The sequence below is a fragment of the Caenorhabditis elegans genome, chromosome IV (assembly GCF_000002985.6).
Source record: "Caenorhabditis elegans chromosome IV".
Taxonomy (NCBI): Eukaryota; Metazoa; Nematoda; class Chromadorea; order Rhabditida; family Rhabditidae; genus Caenorhabditis; species Caenorhabditis elegans.
Genome location: NC_003282.8, coordinates 9,493,277 through 9,510,573, shown reverse-complemented (window position 1 = coordinate 9,510,573; position 17,297 = coordinate 9,493,277). Strand labels below are relative to the sequence as shown.

The window sequence follows — 17,297 nt, the reverse complement described above, 5'->3', positions numbered from 1 at the left end:
ATCTGAAGCCAACAACTTGGACAACAATGAGTGATCAAGAAGACAAAGAAGTTCCTGATGTAGAGGTTGACTACAGCAAGTACGATGAGGATAGTGTTCCAATTCCGGAAAAGGTAATAGTTTAAATTTATCTGAAATTATAATGAAAACTACCGTCAAACTCTGTGAAATCTATATAAAATTATTTCAGGATATCGAGGAATCTCATCCAGGCCGCCCGGATTTGGACTATGATGAGACTCCAGTTGGACCAGCTCCAACTGAATGCACCGAGGAGAAAAACGACTGAATATGCCACGTGGCAAATACAAATACTCCCAATACAATGAGGATTGAGGATGGATGCGTTTCAATGTGAATTAAAATTTTTCTCTTAATTTTTTAATGTTTCTTGTAAAATTGTCAAAATAATCATGGATTGAATGGAATTTGATGTAGAATTTTGAAAGCAATGAATGGTATCGGTGAAAATTCAACATTTTGTCTTTTAATTTTATGAAAAAAAATTGGTCTGAAATATGGAATTTTGAAAATTTAGAGAGAGCGAAACAAGGCATTTGTGCTAGAAAATTATTTAAAATAATCTGTTCATATTTAGGGCTTTTGAAAATTCAAAACTATCGTATTCGCGCAGATTTTTTGGCATGTCAGTTAGAGGCGCATGTGGACATTCTGATTGGGTCTCGCCACGATTTTACAGATTTGCACATTTGGTTCAGAAAATGGATTTATGAAAAGTTCAAGTACACAGAGAAAGCTAGGGTTTATCATAAAAAAGTGTCAAGTTCCCGCAGACGGACGATGAAAGTTCGAGCAAAAAATTTGATTTTCTCTACGACTCTTCTGTTCAAATACTCTCCCATTTTGTTTTCCAAGTGTTTGCTTCATAATTAGGCTCTCAGTTTTCCGACCACAAAATATGAAACTATCGAATAACACAATTTCTACATCTCTAGAGGTTTTGTTGCCAAGGGATACCAGTGCGCATTGAAGCCATCAATTATATTACAAAGTTGCACCCATTTGGTACCTGAAACAGCTGAAATGTAAATTTTAAGTTCAAGAAAATGACTGAAGCCGTTATGCATATATCATATACAAATACAAATGTCTAGCTTTCAAAAAACAGCAAAGAATCGTTTGAAAATTAATAATTCAATTTTATAACCTAACAGAAGAGAAACACTTCTAGAATACACAGAGCGACAATAATCCAGAATAACTCAAAAAACTATTTTTATCAGGTACAAAAATCAGACAATAAGCTACATGTTAGCAGTTGTTGTGACTCAAAAAACTCGTCAAACCTAAGGTTTTCTGTTACTTGGGTAGTTTCTTCTTGTGTGGAGCTCTCAACGTTGTGCAGCATATACGCTTTGATTAAACAAAATTGCTCCAAAGAGTTTTGTATTCTAATTTTGCTTTAACATTTTTATTTAAACTTTGTAGAGGCAGCATACTTGAATTTTTCAAAAAGTCCAAAAATTTCATTTGTGAAAACGTTTGACTGGGAATAATTGGAATTAAAAGAAAAATATATTTGGTTATTAAAAACTCATTTTGAGTTTAAAAAAAATAAAATCCCACTTCACTTTAATCGTGTTCAAGCTCCACGTATACCTGACTTTTCCTGAATTCGAAGCTCTCCATTTTGCTCAAAACGTTATCGGAAACCTATGAGCCTTACACCGAAAATGTTTTCTTCCCGCCCAAACGTGATTCTAGCCGTTTTTTTCTGTCACTAAAGAGATACGAGACGCAGAGGGAGAAAGGTGTAAAAGAAGGAAAGACAGGCAATAACGAGGTAAACATACACAATAACCTCTGCAGTTTTTATTGATCTGGTTCTAATTATTGGAATCATCGAAAACAACTATGAAAGCTCCATTCTTCAATGCACCAATTTTTAGACAGGTTTGTGGATTTTTTAACAGTTTTTTGTCTTGTTTTTGAAAAAAAACACAAAGTTTCAGTTCAGTTTTAGAAATTTAATTTTTCATGATATTAATCATGTGTTCTAAAGAAAGCGGGCGCATCTTAAAGCTACCTTATGCCTGCCTACCGACCGCCTAATTTCTGCGCTTAACCGAAATTGTCGGGTTTTTATTCTTGCACAGACTATGTTTATTCATTTCACTTGATTGATGGTAATTTCAGTTTAGATATAAAACATTTATACACGTCTATTTTGGCCGTTTGCAAGCAGGTAGACATAGGCAGGTGTAGGTACCTTTAAGGCATGCAAACATTTTCGTGCATATGAAAGAGATGTACAAAAATAAATCATGTTGTCAGAACCAAATTTAATGAGAAACTTTGAAAATGCACCTTTTAATTGTTTTAAAGATATTAGCACTTTAAAATCTTTAAAATCTTTAAAAAAAGTTTCATTTTGACGTAAATTTGATTTTTTTTCCATATTTCGTAAAATCTCACAACTTCCTACTTTTTATGACTAGACGGATTACCCAATTGTTTATTTTTCAACAAAAAAAACCAGTATTTCAACATTTAATTTGTTTTTGTTTTCTAGTAATTCAGATAGAATTAATGCAGCACTCAGCCGCACTCAATTAACCAAAAAAGGAGACAAATTCGCCTGAAAAACAAAAAATACAGTGACATCCAGTTTCATAATTTCAATTTTCAGTTAATTGAATTCAAATCCAGCACTTACACGTACATTATCGGATGTCATAAAACAGGAAAAGCTGTTATCATTGATCCAGTTGTGGATACTGTTTCAAGAGATATTCAAATTATTCGTGATTTGAACTTAGATTTGATTTATGGATTGAATACTCATGTACATGCTGATCATATTACTGGAACAAATAGCTTGAAAACGGCAAGTTGATGGATAGAGAGTAAAATAATTACAAAAAATATTTTTAGTATGACTGAAAATAATTTTTAAAAAGCCTACAATATTGTTTCTGATATAACGTTATAATCTTTAAGACAAATTTCTATTAAAGCTTTATACAACTTGAAATTCTGTTCCTTCACAGGTCTTCCCAACAATGAAGTCAGTGCTCAGTTCAAAATCGGGTGGCGAGGCTGATAAATATGTTTCGGACGGAGAAATCATTGAAATTGGTGGACTGAAATTAGAAGTGAGAGAGACTCCAGGACATACAAATGGATGTTTGACATATGTGGAACATTCATTGAGATCTGCATTCACTGGAGATGCACTGCTCATTCGAGCATGTGGAAGAACTGATTTTCAGCAAGGTGAGTAGCCTTTGTTACAAGAAAGGTATTCAATTAAATTTTAATTTACAGGAAACCCGGCATCTCTCTTTGACTCGGTTCATGACAAAATCTTCACACTTCCAGAAGATTATGTTGTTTATGTTGGACATAACTACAATGGTGTTTTGCAAACTACGGTAATTAGTCTCCAATTTATCCCTCACAAGTACAGAATTAAGGTCTGGGAAGAGAAAAATCTGAATCCACGTCTTACGAAAAGCAAGGATCAATTTGTGGAAATTATGAAGAACTTGAAATTGAATTATCCGAAACAAATTGATAAAGCGGTTCCTGCAAATATGGTGGATGGAAAAGGACATTAAATTGCATTTGAAATTGCTCTAAAATTATGAAAATTAAAAAATAAAAATTTTCCCTGTATCAAATATACAGAACATATCGTTCAAGCAAACTTAATTACGGAGAAAATATACAAGAAGGTCCATTTTATGTCTTATTTTAGGGATTGATAGCTATAGTTTTTTACCATAAGTTATAACAATTTCTGCGTTAAACAAACAAAAAATTCACTCGTTTTAAAATTACAATTTTGTCTAAAAACTATGGCTCTTACGGAGTGTTCTCTCTTCTGATGAGAGTAATTATATTTTCACTTTCTCCCCTGATTTATGATGTATTCACAAAAATTTTCAATTTTATTGAGCCATTTGTTGGTTTTAATGTAGGAACAATTATTTATTTGAGCATTTTCAATCAGTAACCTGATTTTCAGTTGATGAAAAACCCAAAAATGTCGAAATCACACAGACCTTCGACACATATGAGGCTGATTTTACAAATGTTATGATGGATTAAGACACCGTTTTTAGTTTTCAGTTCTTAAATTGAAAGAGCTTTCATGTACATGAAAAGTTATTTATTCCAACGTGAACCCTCATTTTCTTTTTTACGTAGGATTTTCCATGTTGAAAGTTCCAACTAAAATATTGTTTAGTCTTCACTTTTTTATTCGAAAAGCACGCAAAAGTATGCAGCAGGTAACTCTACATTCAAAACTTTTAATAATTAATATATTACAGCTAACTCTCTTTATTTCTATTCTTTCCCTATTCATTCCAATCTTTGTGTCAGCGGGAGATGGAGCTTTTCATGTGCGTGGAAAACTTCTCTGCAATGGAAAACCGTATGAAAATGCAGAAATCGAGTTATACGAGAAGAATATTAGTTAGTTTGGCAATAGTGAACTGAGCTAAAGCGTTATAACTATTATTATTACAGTTGGAAAAGACACCCATCTCGTGACAACCAATACAACCAGTTTAGGATTTTTCTCGATGAAGGCAGCTGTTAGTGAGTGGATTGTGAGTGAATCTTAGACTCTAGACTTCTTCATAACTTGAAGAAAGTCTGATTCAATATAAAAGAAATAACAAAAAAAAATTATTTCCAGGGGTTCTCTCCAAATCCCTACATTCATTTTGCCAACTTCTGTGATCCTTCTAACACTATTCGCAGCATGCAGTGCGCCAAAACGATTAAGATTTTCATTCCTCAAGAGTTTGTTAGTGACGGTCATATTCCGAAAATGGTTAGTTCAGTTATGTTAAAGCAAAAACAAAGTTTTAATTACAGATTTTCAACATTGGTGACGTTGAGCTTACCAAAATCGAAACGGAAAAGTATGGCCTTGAGAAGTTTGTCTACTCGATTTTCAGTCAAAAACAATGCCGAGATATTTGATATCTGATACTTGATAAAAAGATATAATAATTTAAAATGCAATAATTGCGAATAAATACTTGTAAAATTCTTTATGCTTCGTCGACACATGGTAACCAGTTTAAACCTATTTTATTGACTTTTATTTAAATAAACACCCCTGTTTTGCACTCCTGAACCCCGGTAAATTGAGGAATTTTCGGCTGCGGGGATTTTAATCGGGATCCGATTGAGAGCATTGACCATGTTCATTAAACCCTACTGAAACTGTAGATTATGCAACCTCCAATCGGATGTAAAAAAGAAATTTAACTGTTTTCGGGATTGAAGTATTTACAGTAAAATGAACCGTGCTGATGCTGGGAAATCGGCAGTTTCAGCAAAGTTTAACAAAACCCCCAGTTGGGATAGTTCAGTAAATTTGAAAAGAATATGCTTTACCAAACATCTTCATATATAACTTAAAGAAAGTCTGATTCAATAGAAGAAGTTATAAACCAGTCTAGTCTAAAGTTCAGGATGTTTTTATTGTTTGTTTCTGAAGTATGTTTCTATAACAACCATTCTGCACGAGATACTTTACTTTGTTTATTTTTTTGTTGAAAAATCGCTCTTATTTCTTTGCTGCCATTCTTGTCACTCATTTAGCTCAACTGCTTTAGCTAACACTGATTGGGATTCATGCATTCAATACTGTTTTTTATCTTCAGGTTGTGTTGTAAGCTTCATATAATTTATTTTATATGTAAAATATTCAAATTTAGCTAGCATGGAATAATCTGACAACATGCTACACATTTAATTATACATTCACAGGACCTGTTACACAACTTAAAAAAGGCTCGAAAGTTGCATTTAAGGTAGAAACTGATAATGATACTTGTCCAACTGGAATTAACCCACCAACATTTAATAATAACAATGCAACGGTAACACTACCTGCAAAGTTGTAATAATACTTCCTAATTATAGGGATCTTTGTATGTAACTGATTTGGACACAAGAAAGACACCTACATGGATATACTATGACGTTTATCTAACAGGCAATGTATGGAACTTTGCATATTTATGTTAGTTGGAATCCTATATTTTTGATTATGTTTAAATTTTAGATAACTACAGTTGTTTATCAAATTTTGATATTCTTGTTTATTCCGATGGAAGTATATCATGCTTTTTCGTAATACCCTTCTCTAATTCAACAAATTTAATCACCAAACTTTCAGCTCTGGTACAGTCTAGATTCAACTGGATACACTTTGGAATTTTCGCGCTCACTTTGTAAAAATGTCTCATCTAGCCTTGCTGTTCTCAATTATCCAGAAGATTTTACGTTCCTTGTCGGTAAGGATATTCAATCGTTGAGATTAAACCTATCTGTGATTTCAGAACGCAGTCAATCACTTCGAAGTATGATGCAACTGCCTAACACTTATATGAGATTGGATGGAGTGCGGTCGAGTGCATGCCAATCAACTCCATCAAGTAATACATGCGTGACTGTAAAGGTAGAATTTAATTCATAAATTAACCTGGTAGTCATAATTTGGATTGTACTTTGTTAAGGGGTTTATTTTTGCTACAACTCTGAACAGCTTCGCAAACTACAAATGGGCAACCAATTCATCAGCAATGGAATTATCTGATGACAATTGTATTGTTCTTGTATCAGGTTGTCCCATAAGTTTTTGTACTATTTTTTTTTTGAAAAAAATTTATTTCTCTCAAGCGACAAGTAGTACTATTCACACAAGTATTCACCATTAGTGTCCACCACTTGTTGCCATTTACTAGGTAACATCATGATGCCACGGGAGAAGAAATCCGGCGAACGCGATGAGAAGAAAGTGGAGAGTTCAGTTTTGAGATACTCTTCGTCGTCGAATTGCTTGTCGCGCATGTAGTCACTGAGAGACAAGAACAAATGGTAGTCGGTTGGTGCAAGATCTGGAGAATATGGTGGATGCGGTAAAACAGTCCAACCAAGATCTTGCAGCTTTTGGAAAGTCTTCTTGGCGACATGAGGCCTAGCATTATCGTGAAGAAAATATAGTTTTTCATATTTTCCGTTGGTCTTTTCTGCAACTCGGTCCAATTGGGCACAATAGTAATCAGCAGTGATAGTTTTATTAGTTGGCAACAATTCCCAGTGCACGGGTCCTTGAACACCCCACCAGACACAGATCATAATCTTTTTTGGGTGAAGATCAGGCTTTGGCGTCGGTATTCCTTTCTCACCGATCGGAAGCCATTGACGTTTTCTGGAATGGTTAACATAGAGCACCCACTTCTCATCTCCAGTAACCAGATTGTTCAGCCAATCGAACTTTCGACGAAAAGTTAGAAGTTGAGTACAAACGTTGACCCGAGTGAGCTTCTGTGATGCCGAAAGTTCATGAGGCACCCAAGTTCCAAGTTTTGAAGTAAAACCAAGGCGACCCAAGTGACGTGCAATTGTGCTATGACAACACTCAAGCTTCTCTTCCATTTCACGAAGACTAAGACGAGGCTCTTCCTCCACCAGCTTCACTAGGTCTTCTTCATTTAACTCTACCGGTCGCCCAGAACGTTCTATTTCTTCGAGACTGAAGTCGCCGTTCTTGAACTTTTGAAACCAACTCTTTGCTGTATTATAAGAGAGTGCTCCCTCACCCATCGCACCGCATATGTTTCGTTCCGCTTCCATTGCTGAATGACCAAGACGAAATTCATAAAGAAGAAGCAATCTAACGTCTCGACGTTCAAGTTTGATGATTGTCATCGTGGCAAAGTAGAAATGGATGAAATGAATCTTTTCTGAAAGGGGACGACCCGAACTTGACACGACCTACGATGAAAAAATTTTAAAACTTTCTAGAAGTTTTGGAAAAATATTTGAAAAAAAGTACAAAAACTTATGGGACAACCTGATATTTAACGGTACTCAAGATGTCAGAGCTGATGTTAGAAGGTTTGGAAATTTAATGTTTTAACAACTTATGTTTTTTCCTAAATTCAGCTGTGGAGAAAGTTCTCCGTTTCAATCGGGCATCACAGCATGCACCAAGCCGGCCTGGACATAATAACCACCGATGTTTTATTTTATTGTAAAAAATAAAGGAATGTACATTCATCTACAATAATAACTACTACTCAGTTTTACTCTTCACTTCAGAGCATTTTGAAAAGAAAATCTTCCGAATAACTGCTCGCAAAATGATATAAGAAATATATAAAGAAAATAATGAGATCACAGCAAGTATTGCAATTATATCAAGGAAGAAGTACTCAATATATGATTGATGGCGGCCATAGTTGTCCAATGAAGGAAGTTTTCCAAATCTTAAAAGTTTAAATTTTTAAAATAATTTTTTTCATTGTAATTTAACGTCAAAGTCCCAATTATTCAAAAAATATTAAAATAAATTGTATCTCACCTTGCTGCAAATTCCACGTATTTAATCAGTGTCTCTTTTGGATTCGTTGGTTGATTAGTCAGCATCTCAGCTAATCTCTTAGAATTCTCAAGATATTTGGGATCTTTGATGACCTTTTCTAATGTTTCTTTCATGAAATGAGTATCTGCTAAATTATTTTTTTCAATTACTACAGCTCCACCATGACGTTTGAGCATTTGTGCATTTCTCCCTTGATCAGCAAACAAAGGAATCTGATACCAAGATTAAATGTACTACTTTTCACAAATTTCTCAACTCACCATAACTGCAGGTGTTCCCATCATCGCTAATTCAGTAACTGATCCTAAACCTCCATGCGTGACAAATACTGATAGACGTGGATCAGCGAGTAATTCATTTTGAGGAAGCCAATCTCCGAGATGCACATTATCCAAATGATTTACAATTGGATCACTCGTATTCTCATATTTCCAAATAAATGTTGTATCAGGCATAGATTTGAAAACGTCAGCTAATGAATTCTTGAACTCATCTGGCATATCAACTGATTTTGCATTAGAACCGAATGATATAAATACATTATTTTTTCTTATTCCTAGAATTTTTGACCACTTCTCGTCAAGCTTCAAATTTTTCTTTTCAGTTTTCACGGATAGACCTCCGATCGGAACTATTTTGTCAAAGGTCGGAGCTGGAAAGTCAAGAAGTGGAATTTGATTGGTCAAAATGAACGATGCTTCTGGAAGGACTTCCTGAAAATTGAATATCTTGAAATATACATTCTTTTGTTAAGAACTTGCCCTCCAAGATCTCGTGATGGGTACAACACTTTTGGCAGCTTCAAAATCGCGATCTCCGATAAGGGAAAAGAAATAACTACCAACGAGAAATTGGAAATAATTCCCTAATCGTTCTCCCATGGTCATTCGATCGCCAGTTTCAGATTGAGTTCCAGGTACATAACTAGATGCAATTGGTTGTCCAATTACATCAGTTACATGATCAAAACGATTTGCGGTAAGTATCGCAACATGAGCACGAATGTTGATGGCTTCGAATAGAGCTGAACAGTAAAATCGTAATTTTGATAAGCGATGAAAAATAATTCAAAAATTACCATAACCACAAGTATCAAATGGTTCCGTGATAGCAAGATCATAGTTTTCTGCTTTCAACTTTTCGAGCAGACCAGGCTCGGAAATCACCTTTGTACATTGCTCAGCAAATGCTGTGCCCATATCTTGAGCCGCCTGAAAACAATGTTTCTTTAATAGTTTTTTTTTAAATTAAAATTTTTTATTTAATTAGAAAATTACATTTTCATCAGAAAATCTTGTGTTTGTTCAAAAAAACATACTTTCATCATAGTAATTGGATTTCCGGTATCTTCTTTCCATGCATTTGCTAAAAACTGTCTCATATCAGACATTAATTCCTCTACATTTGGACCAGCCTCCACAAAAATTGTGTTCTTTGTTGATTTTAAGGAAGTCTTGTTACGGAGGTTATTGTCGAACACTGGCATTAGAACTGTCTGAAATACCATTTGCTTATAAATTGTATAACGTTTTCAATACTGTTCTTCCAAAAAAAATTATATTTTCAAAAAAGTCTAAGGCTATTTTGAACCATCCAAAATTAAATATTTTTGTGCTCATGTTGTATGTTTACCCTAGTGAGAATGAAAAAGAAAAGTATAAAACTTATTAATTCAAGTAAAATTTAAACCAAAAAAGTAATAATATATTTCAACTTACCACATTATTTCCTGCATCAGTGAGAATATCTGCTGCAGCTGCTAAAACTTTGACATGGCTGTGCCCAAACAAGTTACTATAGAGAAGAATTTTGTATGAGCTTACACATGAAATAATAGAAGTTAGTATGAAAATATTCAGCAACTTTCTCATTTCGAATTCAACGATAAGAAATGAGAGTGGAAAATACTTTTATACAAAAGATAAGTCAACTGATAAGATGATGCAAAGAGCAGAGTATTTGGAAATTGCCAGAAATGGGCGGAGTCAGAAATAACAAAACACAAATTAAAAGTGACAGATTAGTGGGATATAGTGGTCGATTGTCTTGAAAGACAACAGTTGATTCTGTTAAAATCAGAAGATAATCGAATTTCATTGATTTGAATCAAACAGGTACAATTTTTGGCATGAGAAAATGGGTCTACTTTAACAAATACGATATTGAGCAATATAAAAAATACTGAACTTTTTTAAACTTGGATTGACTGAATACTGTAATACTAACAATATTAATTCTCCTTTTCGAGCGTAAAATACATATGCTATTCAATTCTCAATACAAGTCATAAATAACTAATCGTGATAAATTGAACTTTGTTTCCCGATAACCATTATTTACACTATTTTCTCTTCAATTGAAACGTTCCGTGGTTTGTAGACAGTGAAGATTGGATTGGAGTTTGTAGCTACATACTCCATAATTTGTCAACCTTTCGATTTGTGAATAGTAGAGTTTGATGCTTACTATTAGTGAAACATTTTTTACAAAAAATGTTTTCAGAAACATGAAACTTATAAATTTGCATGACTTTCTATCAATCGAGGAGAGGAAAGATTAAAAATAACATAACAATTTCAACTGGCTCTGGTAAAACAAGTTCGATCGACTAAAAAAAATTTGTTCTTATCCTGAATGAACTTGTTGAAAAAATCTTATTGGAGTTCACAGATTGATTATTTCGAAATGATGGATGTGTCAAATAAAATGCCCACGTGACCACACAAAATTGTAAATCATTTCCGAATGACCTAATGATTTCGGAATAAGAAATATACACACTTGTTCCGTAAGAGAAGATGTAAACTAGCTGAAACAGAAAATAATATGTTATTTTTTTAATTTATAGTTTTGAATTTTCAAAAACACACCAAAAATGCACCGTTTGTCAGATAAAATATTATCATTGCAAGCGTAGTCATTGTTATAGATGTATGAGTTTTCTTTGATGCTCCACTTTGTGCACTTATCAATTTCGCTCTAGCTTGAGCAACTTTAAAAAATAGTAAACCATTAGCTATAATAGAAGCAATCATCCAAAATACTATATTATATAAATGAAAAAATGAGTTTCTAAGCTGAATGTGGACATATTTATTTTTAAGTGAGACTCAGCGAAATACCCCAAAAGCAGATTTTATGTAGTAAATCCAAACCGATCCAAATGGATATGGAGTTGCAAATTGTTTGCATACTCCCAGGGCTGGAATAAAATAAAAAGTGAAGCATAAAGGAAAGCATAGAATAATTGGAATCGCAAATTTGACAATATTGGTGTTTATCTGAAAAACATGTTAAAATCTTTTAAAAAATCAAACAATTCTTAAATTTGTTATTTATTTTAATTGAAAAATTACTTTTGAATGAGATTTTGGACAAATTACAATAATTAATCTTATTACAGGTAACAAAAATGGAAAAGACATAGCCAAATAATTGAAATATAGTGCAGAAACCAATATTATTTTCAAATAATGATTTGGTGGAATACTTGCACAAAAAGAAGTAAATATTCCTGTAGACGGAAGCCTTGTCATCAGAAAATCCGTCAAAAATAAAAGGAAACACGTGAATTGTGATAAAGAGATAACAAGAAAAACATGTTGATTTTTCCCAGGTTCCGATTTCTTCCAGTTAGAAGTCAAATAGATTTTAAAAATGTAACATATGACAAAAAAACTTGGAATCATATAAATCCAAGGAACAATTGCAAGAAATGTGGAAAATTGAAACCATTGGTATTGATAATCAATGTATGATTGATTAAAATGAATTGTGCCAGCCAAAAGTGATACGTTAAATGATTCCATTCAAATTTGCCTGCTTTATTTCAAGACAAATACAAATTTGAAGGCAAATAGGAAAAAATATGATCGTATGAGCAGGTGGAAATTACAGCTGAGTCTGAAAATATGAAAAATTGAAAGATCTGAAATATTCAGATGATAAGATGAAGAGAAGAATAACAAAAAATGCAGTCGACAGATGAAATTGAAATATAAAAAATAAAAATCTGAGGCTTGAAGTAATTTGTCATTATATTATTCGGGTTTTTTACTATTTAGTTTTAATTATAAAATTTCATGTACGCCATGAATCAAACGGTCAGAAACCTTTAAATGTATTATCTTTTTAGAACCATGCAACGCCTAGTATTCAAAAATTAAAAATTAATAAAAATTGAAGTTAAAAGTTTGTTCAAGATATTCATGAACATTTAATAATACTCTATTTTTACTGACAAATTATCTATCATGTATTAAAAACTGATTCTTCATTAAAAATCAAATAAACAATCGGAATAGATTTTTATGATACAGTTCTCTGAGTTCTTCTTTGCGAACTTGTTGAAAATACAGTATCCACCGAGTTTGTAGAATTTCTGAATGCAGGATGAGTTAAGTAGAATAGCCACGTAACTACACATGCTTGAATATCATTACCAAATGGACGAACTACTTCAGCATAAGATATATAGGAATTAGTTCCAGAAAACGAAATATAAGCAATCTAAGGTTTTTGAAAATTTGAAACAGTTTAATTTTTTTTGTCCTACCAAAAAAGTTCCATTGATAACATACGAAGCAACCATTGATATTGTAGTGATAGTTATTGAAAATTCTGCTCTATATGAAGTTTTGCTTTTATTCATTAATTGAGATTTCGCCTTCACAACTCTACAGAATAAAATTACATTTGCTCCAATAGAAACTGTCATCCAGAACAAAATATTGTAAAGATGGAAAAATGAGTTTTTGAGCTGTAAATCAAAAATCGATTATTTTATGGATTAAGTGAATGAACATACCCCAAAAGCTGACTGATAGTGATAAATATAAACAGATCCAAATGGGAAAGGGAACGTAAATTGTCTGCATATTCCAAGAGCAGGGATAAAATAAAAAGTAAAACAAATTGGATATAAAAATAGAATGGGTACTCCGATGTGAATAATCTTGGTGTTTATCTGAATAAGTTCATTTTTTCCCACATTTGCAACGCTCCACATAGTTTGTGTTCTGCTTTCTGCACATTTGCCAAAGGTTTATAAAAACCAGTGTCAAGAAACATGGTTCAATTTATGTTTCATAACGTCTGGAGAGAAAAATTACCAGGAAAGTTATACTGAAATCTAAATGAGTTACCGAGTTATGTGTGTTGGGAAATAGAACAATTAGAATGGGAACAACAGGCACTAGAAAAGGAAAAGCCATTGCCAAATATGTAAAATACAACGCCAGGAATAAAATAAGTTTAAGCCAATGATTGGGGGCAATACTTGCACAAAACGATGAAATTATACCAGTTGCAGGTAGTCTTACCATCAGAAAATCAAAAAAGAAAAGGCAAAAACAGATCAATTGTGACAACGAAATCACAAACAAAACATTACGATCAATCTTCATAGCTATACTTGCCACTTCCGAATTTTTGTAAAATTTTAATATTTTACATATAATTACGAAACTAGGAAGCATATAAAACCATGGAATTATTGCAAGATAAGTACTGAAATGATTCCAATTGTATTGAAAGTCTATATAGGATTGATTGAAATGAACTCCTGGCCAAAATGTTGCATTCGAAGACATTTCCGCTTTTGAGTAGAATAATTCGCTGCAATAGAAACCGGTGCAATTTTTAAAGGCGTTCTTCTCTAACTGCAGAACTGAATTAAAGTAAAATCTAGTTAGTCGGGAAAAGTTTATGAGTAAATATTTTTGTACCTGGAAAAGTAGATCTAAAGTTTTAAAAACGTATGACTTCTAAAAAATTGAGAAGGGTGGGAATGGGAAGAATGTTTGTGTTTATGGTAAAGCTGGATATTTTTGTCCCTATTGCCCTATCGTGAATTAGTTAAAGGCGGTAATTATTGCCTTTTAATATTTGAGGCAATGTAGTGATATCGATAATTTTATTCTGATTCTAAAAAACTTTAAATTTTATTCTGAAAACTTTTTTATCACATAAATTCAAACGGGACATTCATTTTTTGGGGTAAGACCAAGAAAAAAGTGACTGAAACTTAATTTTTCAAAGTGCAATTCAAACGGGAGGTTTCAGCTATTGAAAGGGAAGCTTTAAATACCTGTTAACTAATAAAGTACGTGAGAAAATACAAACATCTAGACTATAGTAGGTTTCAAAAATGTTTTATAAACAAAACGTGACGCCGGAAATTAGAAATTGTCTTGAAGTTATCCATGCAAAGTTTGATGCTCATCAGAGCACATAAATTATGTTTCCCCGAATCAGAACAACTGTATGTTCCCAGAAAACAAAATCAATGTTTGTTTAGATTTAAACCAAACGTGAACATCGTTTGATCGCAGAAAGTAGAGGTGGCACTGAGCCAAAATGGGTCGACCCGCTCAAACTTCAATTAAAATGTACATTCAAGGAATAATATAATTCATGTTTAATTTTAATTTGACTGGCATCGTTAGAATAACTATCGAGTTGTTAGTAGAGGGGGTTATTAGGGTGGAAAATCTTTTGCCTTTTACTGAATATTTCCTTGCAAAGGAGCATACATTGAGTATTATATACAATTTTTGGAGTCCCCTTGAGAAAGCGGAATGAAAATTAGTTTAATATCATGTATTTGTAAGAATGCATATTGTCTTTTACTGTTTATTTAAATGACGGTAAGATTCGATTTTAGTGTAAAATTATGTTTTCAATTAGTGCTCGAATTCACAATTTCAATTGTTGACACTGGATGAATTGTTTTTCGCTTGAAGACCGGATGAGTTAGATAGAAAACCCATGAGATAACACACGTCTGCATATCATTTCCAAATGGTCTTATTATGACTGTGTACGATGTGAAAGAATATGATCCATATGAAAACATGTAGACTAACTGAAACTCGCTATTGTTGCGGAGAAATATACTTTGAAACTCACCACAAAACATCCATTGAGAATATAAAATATAATAACTGCCAGGGTAGTTACAGTTATTGAAAATTCGGCCTTATAAGATTGAGTTGGAATTTGGACCAATTGTGTTTTAGCTTGTCTAACTTTCACAAAAAGAAATAAGTTGACAATAACAGAAGCAACAAGCCAAAATATTATACTGTACAAATTAAAGAACGAGTTACGAAGCTGAAAGTAAATTCCGTGTGACTTAAATAGTTAATAACACTTACCCCAAAAGCAGAATTTGTGTAATATATCCATACTGCTCCAAATGGATATGGATATTCAAATGGTTTACAGACTCCAAGGGCAGGAATTAGATAGAATGTGAAACAAATTGGATAGAACAAAATTAGTGGAACAATTACACGAATTAACTTTGAATTGATCTAAAATTTACTTAATTAAAAAAGCAATTTTAAAATAACAAATTTTGATAAAAATCAAACTACATCTTTTTATACAAAGTTACTATTGGGCCCCATGGGATATCAAATTTTACACAATTTTTGTTGATGCAATGTCTATTTTAAGAAAATTGATGTTTTTGAATAAGACGTAGACAGTGATTGATTTCATATAATTTTTAAAAGTTAATCACGAGTTTTCGATTGGTAAGATGACGTATAAATTTTTAGAATGGATTAGGAGTTTACGCGCTATAACATTTTGTGTAAATCCGAGCCCAGTACTTTGAAAATCAGAACAAAAAATAATGTAGTGTAAAATTTGAAATTAAGATTTTTGGAAATTAAGATTTTTTTTTCAATAATATTGTTTCCCTTTTTCTTCTTTTTTATTGCTACAAACCTTTTTATGAGATTTTGGAAACATTACAACCACGAGTCGAATAAGAGGTAATATTATAGGAAATGCTAGAGATAGGTAATTGGTGTAAAGTGCAAGAAATAGGATGACTTTAAGCCAATGATTCGAAGAAATACTTGCACAATACGAAGTAAAAATTCCAGTCGCAGGAAGTCTTGTCATGAGAAAATCGAAAAAAATGTCAAGAAACAAGTGAACTGTGACAGAGAAACTATTAGAAAGACATGTCGATTTATGTCATAGTCTATCTTCATTGAACTAGTTTTCCAGTATACATTGAATATTTTACAGATTACTGCAAGACTTGGAGTCATATAAATCCATGGAACAATTACGAGAGGGAACGTGAAATTCCATGAAAATTTAAAATCAAGGAAAGTTTGATTGAAATGAACATAGCCCGAAGACATTGCGGAAGTGGAAATGAGCGTAGTTGGAATAGACACAATGAACAATATCAGATTGTGGTAGTGGCTATTCTAATTGGAGTTATCTCAAGAGAATACTAATTGTAATCATTTGATACCGGATGTGTGATTTCTTTTGCTCTCTTACTCATTATGTAACATCGAAGATAATAAATCAGTTTTTTTCGTGAAATTTGTGACTCATAAGCAATTCGCTGTGGTGGTAAAAAAATAAATTCATGGTAATTAATATTTTGAAGTCATACAAAACACCTCATAAGTGGTCTCGAAATATTTCTTTAAAAATTTCCCGCACTCTGATCGAGCTCAGTTATTTTTCAGCTTGGTCATTTATCCAGCCTTCTAGACTAGGTTTTCAAGTTTGAATTTTTTAAAGAAAAATGTAAACTAGATTTCAAGCCTGTGACGCACCTATTATTTTAACCAGGAACTATATTCAGTTGAAAATTATTTAAAAAAAACAAAACTAGAACATAAATTATTTCCGATAATTTTATGTGTGATAGCTATAATTTTTAATGAAATATTCTGGCATTGTACTAAACTGTGAAAAACAAAAGTCTAACAAAACAGGAAAAGTAATACAAAAGCATTTTCACAGGAGATGTAATTTTTTCTAATCGTTAATTGGTGACTCACAGGGCTGACAGAATGAACTGACGAATTCGGAGTTCCGTTTGCTCGGGTTTTGAAAACTGACCCTGTTTTTTGTTTGATCGGACTTTGAGTTTTTAGTT

The 17,297-nt window shown here is 32.7% G+C and overlaps 6 protein-coding genes, 1 non-coding gene and 3 pseudogenes across 11 annotated transcripts; 6 read left to right on the top strand and 4 right to left on the bottom strand.

Annotated features, from left to right (window-relative positions):
- The first annotated feature begins 4 nt into the window (after positions 1-4).
- C33A12.4 (TFIP11) lies at positions 5-474 on the top strand. The gene is made up of 2 exons (NM_069284.8): positions 5-113; positions 191-474. The coding sequence occupies exons 1-2, from the start codon at positions 27-29 to the stop codon at positions 287-289; spliced, it is 186 nt and encodes a 61-aa protein (NP_501685.1). The 5' UTR covers positions 5-26; the 3' UTR covers positions 290-474.
- A 1,338-nt stretch (positions 475-1,812) lies between these two features.
- ethe-1 (Metallo-beta-lactamase domain-containing protein) lies at positions 1,813-3,638 on the top strand. Its single transcript, NM_069283.7, has 5 exons — positions 1,813-1,914; positions 2,651-2,848; positions 3,012-3,237; positions 3,289-3,395; positions 3,438-3,638. The coding sequence occupies exons 1-5, from the start codon at positions 1,876-1,878 to the stop codon at positions 3,579-3,581; spliced, it is 714 nt and encodes a 237-aa protein (NP_501684.1). The 5' UTR covers positions 1,813-1,875; the 3' UTR covers positions 3,582-3,638.
- On the top strand, positions 2,787-2,807 carry 21ur-14079. Its single transcript, NR_056402.1, has one exon.
- Positions 3,639-4,222: 584 nt separating the features above from the next.
- Positions 4,223-5,031, top strand: ttr-9 (TransThyretin-Related family domain). Its single transcript, NM_069282.5, has 5 exons — positions 4,223-4,256; positions 4,299-4,443; positions 4,498-4,580; positions 4,670-4,807; positions 4,852-5,031. The coding sequence occupies exons 1-5, from the start codon at positions 4,248-4,250 to the stop codon at positions 4,957-4,959; spliced, it is 483 nt and encodes a 160-aa protein (NP_501683.3). The 5' UTR covers positions 4,223-4,247; the 3' UTR covers positions 4,960-5,031.
- A 250-nt stretch (positions 5,032-5,281) lies between these two features.
- Positions 5,282-8,002, top strand: C33A12.16 (annotated as a pseudogene). The gene is made up of 7 exons: positions 5,282-5,339; positions 5,457-5,656; positions 5,703-5,867; positions 5,911-5,988; positions 6,167-6,448; positions 6,507-6,615; positions 7,939-8,002. Coding segments are annotated over exons 1-7 (956 nt in total).
- On the bottom strand, positions 8,000-10,263 carry ugt-21 (UDP-glucuronosyltransferase; the record flags this gene model as incomplete). 2 transcript variants are annotated; one of them, NM_069279.5, is made up of 7 exons in its annotated part: positions 8,000-8,261; positions 8,357-8,589; positions 8,638-9,090; positions 9,139-9,401; positions 9,456-9,588; positions 9,696-9,872; positions 10,096-10,263. In NM_069279.5, the coding sequence occupies 7 exons, from the start codon at positions 10,246-10,248 to the stop codon at positions 8,069-8,071; spliced, it is 1,605 nt and encodes a 534-aa protein (NP_501680.2). The 2 variants fall into 2 exon arrangements, with proteins under 2 accessions (NP_501680.2, NP_001293944.1); NM_001307015.3 differs by having other exon boundaries at positions 8,069-8,261; positions 8,638-9,086; positions 9,135-9,401; positions 10,096-10,248.
- A 722-nt stretch (positions 10,264-10,985) lies between these two features.
- sru-4 (Serpentine Receptor, class U) lies at positions 10,986-12,186 on the bottom strand (the record flags this gene model as incomplete). The annotated part of the gene is made up of 4 exons (NM_069278.1): positions 10,986-11,186; positions 11,248-11,454; positions 11,500-11,658; positions 11,734-12,186. 4 exons carry the CDS (start codon positions 12,184-12,186, stop codon positions 10,986-10,988), a joined length of 1,020 nt encoding a protein of 339 aa, NP_501679.1.
- Positions 12,187-12,685: 499 nt separating this feature from the next.
- sru-3 (Serpentine Receptor, class U) lies at positions 12,686-13,968 on the bottom strand (the record flags this gene model as incomplete). Its single annotated transcript, NM_069277.1, has 4 exons — positions 12,686-12,886; positions 12,933-13,136; positions 13,185-13,343; positions 13,522-13,968. The coding sequence occupies 4 exons, from the start codon at positions 13,966-13,968 to the stop codon at positions 12,686-12,688; spliced, it is 1,011 nt and encodes a 336-aa protein (NP_501678.1).
- An 895-nt stretch (positions 13,969-14,863) lies between these two features.
- Positions 14,864-14,954, top strand: C33A12.17 (annotated as a pseudogene). The gene has a single exon. A coding segment is annotated over exon 1 (91 nt).
- A 100-nt stretch (positions 14,955-15,054) lies between these two features.
- sru-5 lies at positions 15,055-16,542 on the bottom strand (annotated as a pseudogene). The gene is made up of 4 exons: positions 16,115-16,542; positions 15,535-15,693; positions 15,287-15,490; positions 15,055-15,242 (listed from the first exon to the last, which is right to left on the bottom strand). Coding segments are annotated over exons 1-4 (979 nt in total).
- Positions 16,543-17,297: the final 755 nt, after the last annotated feature.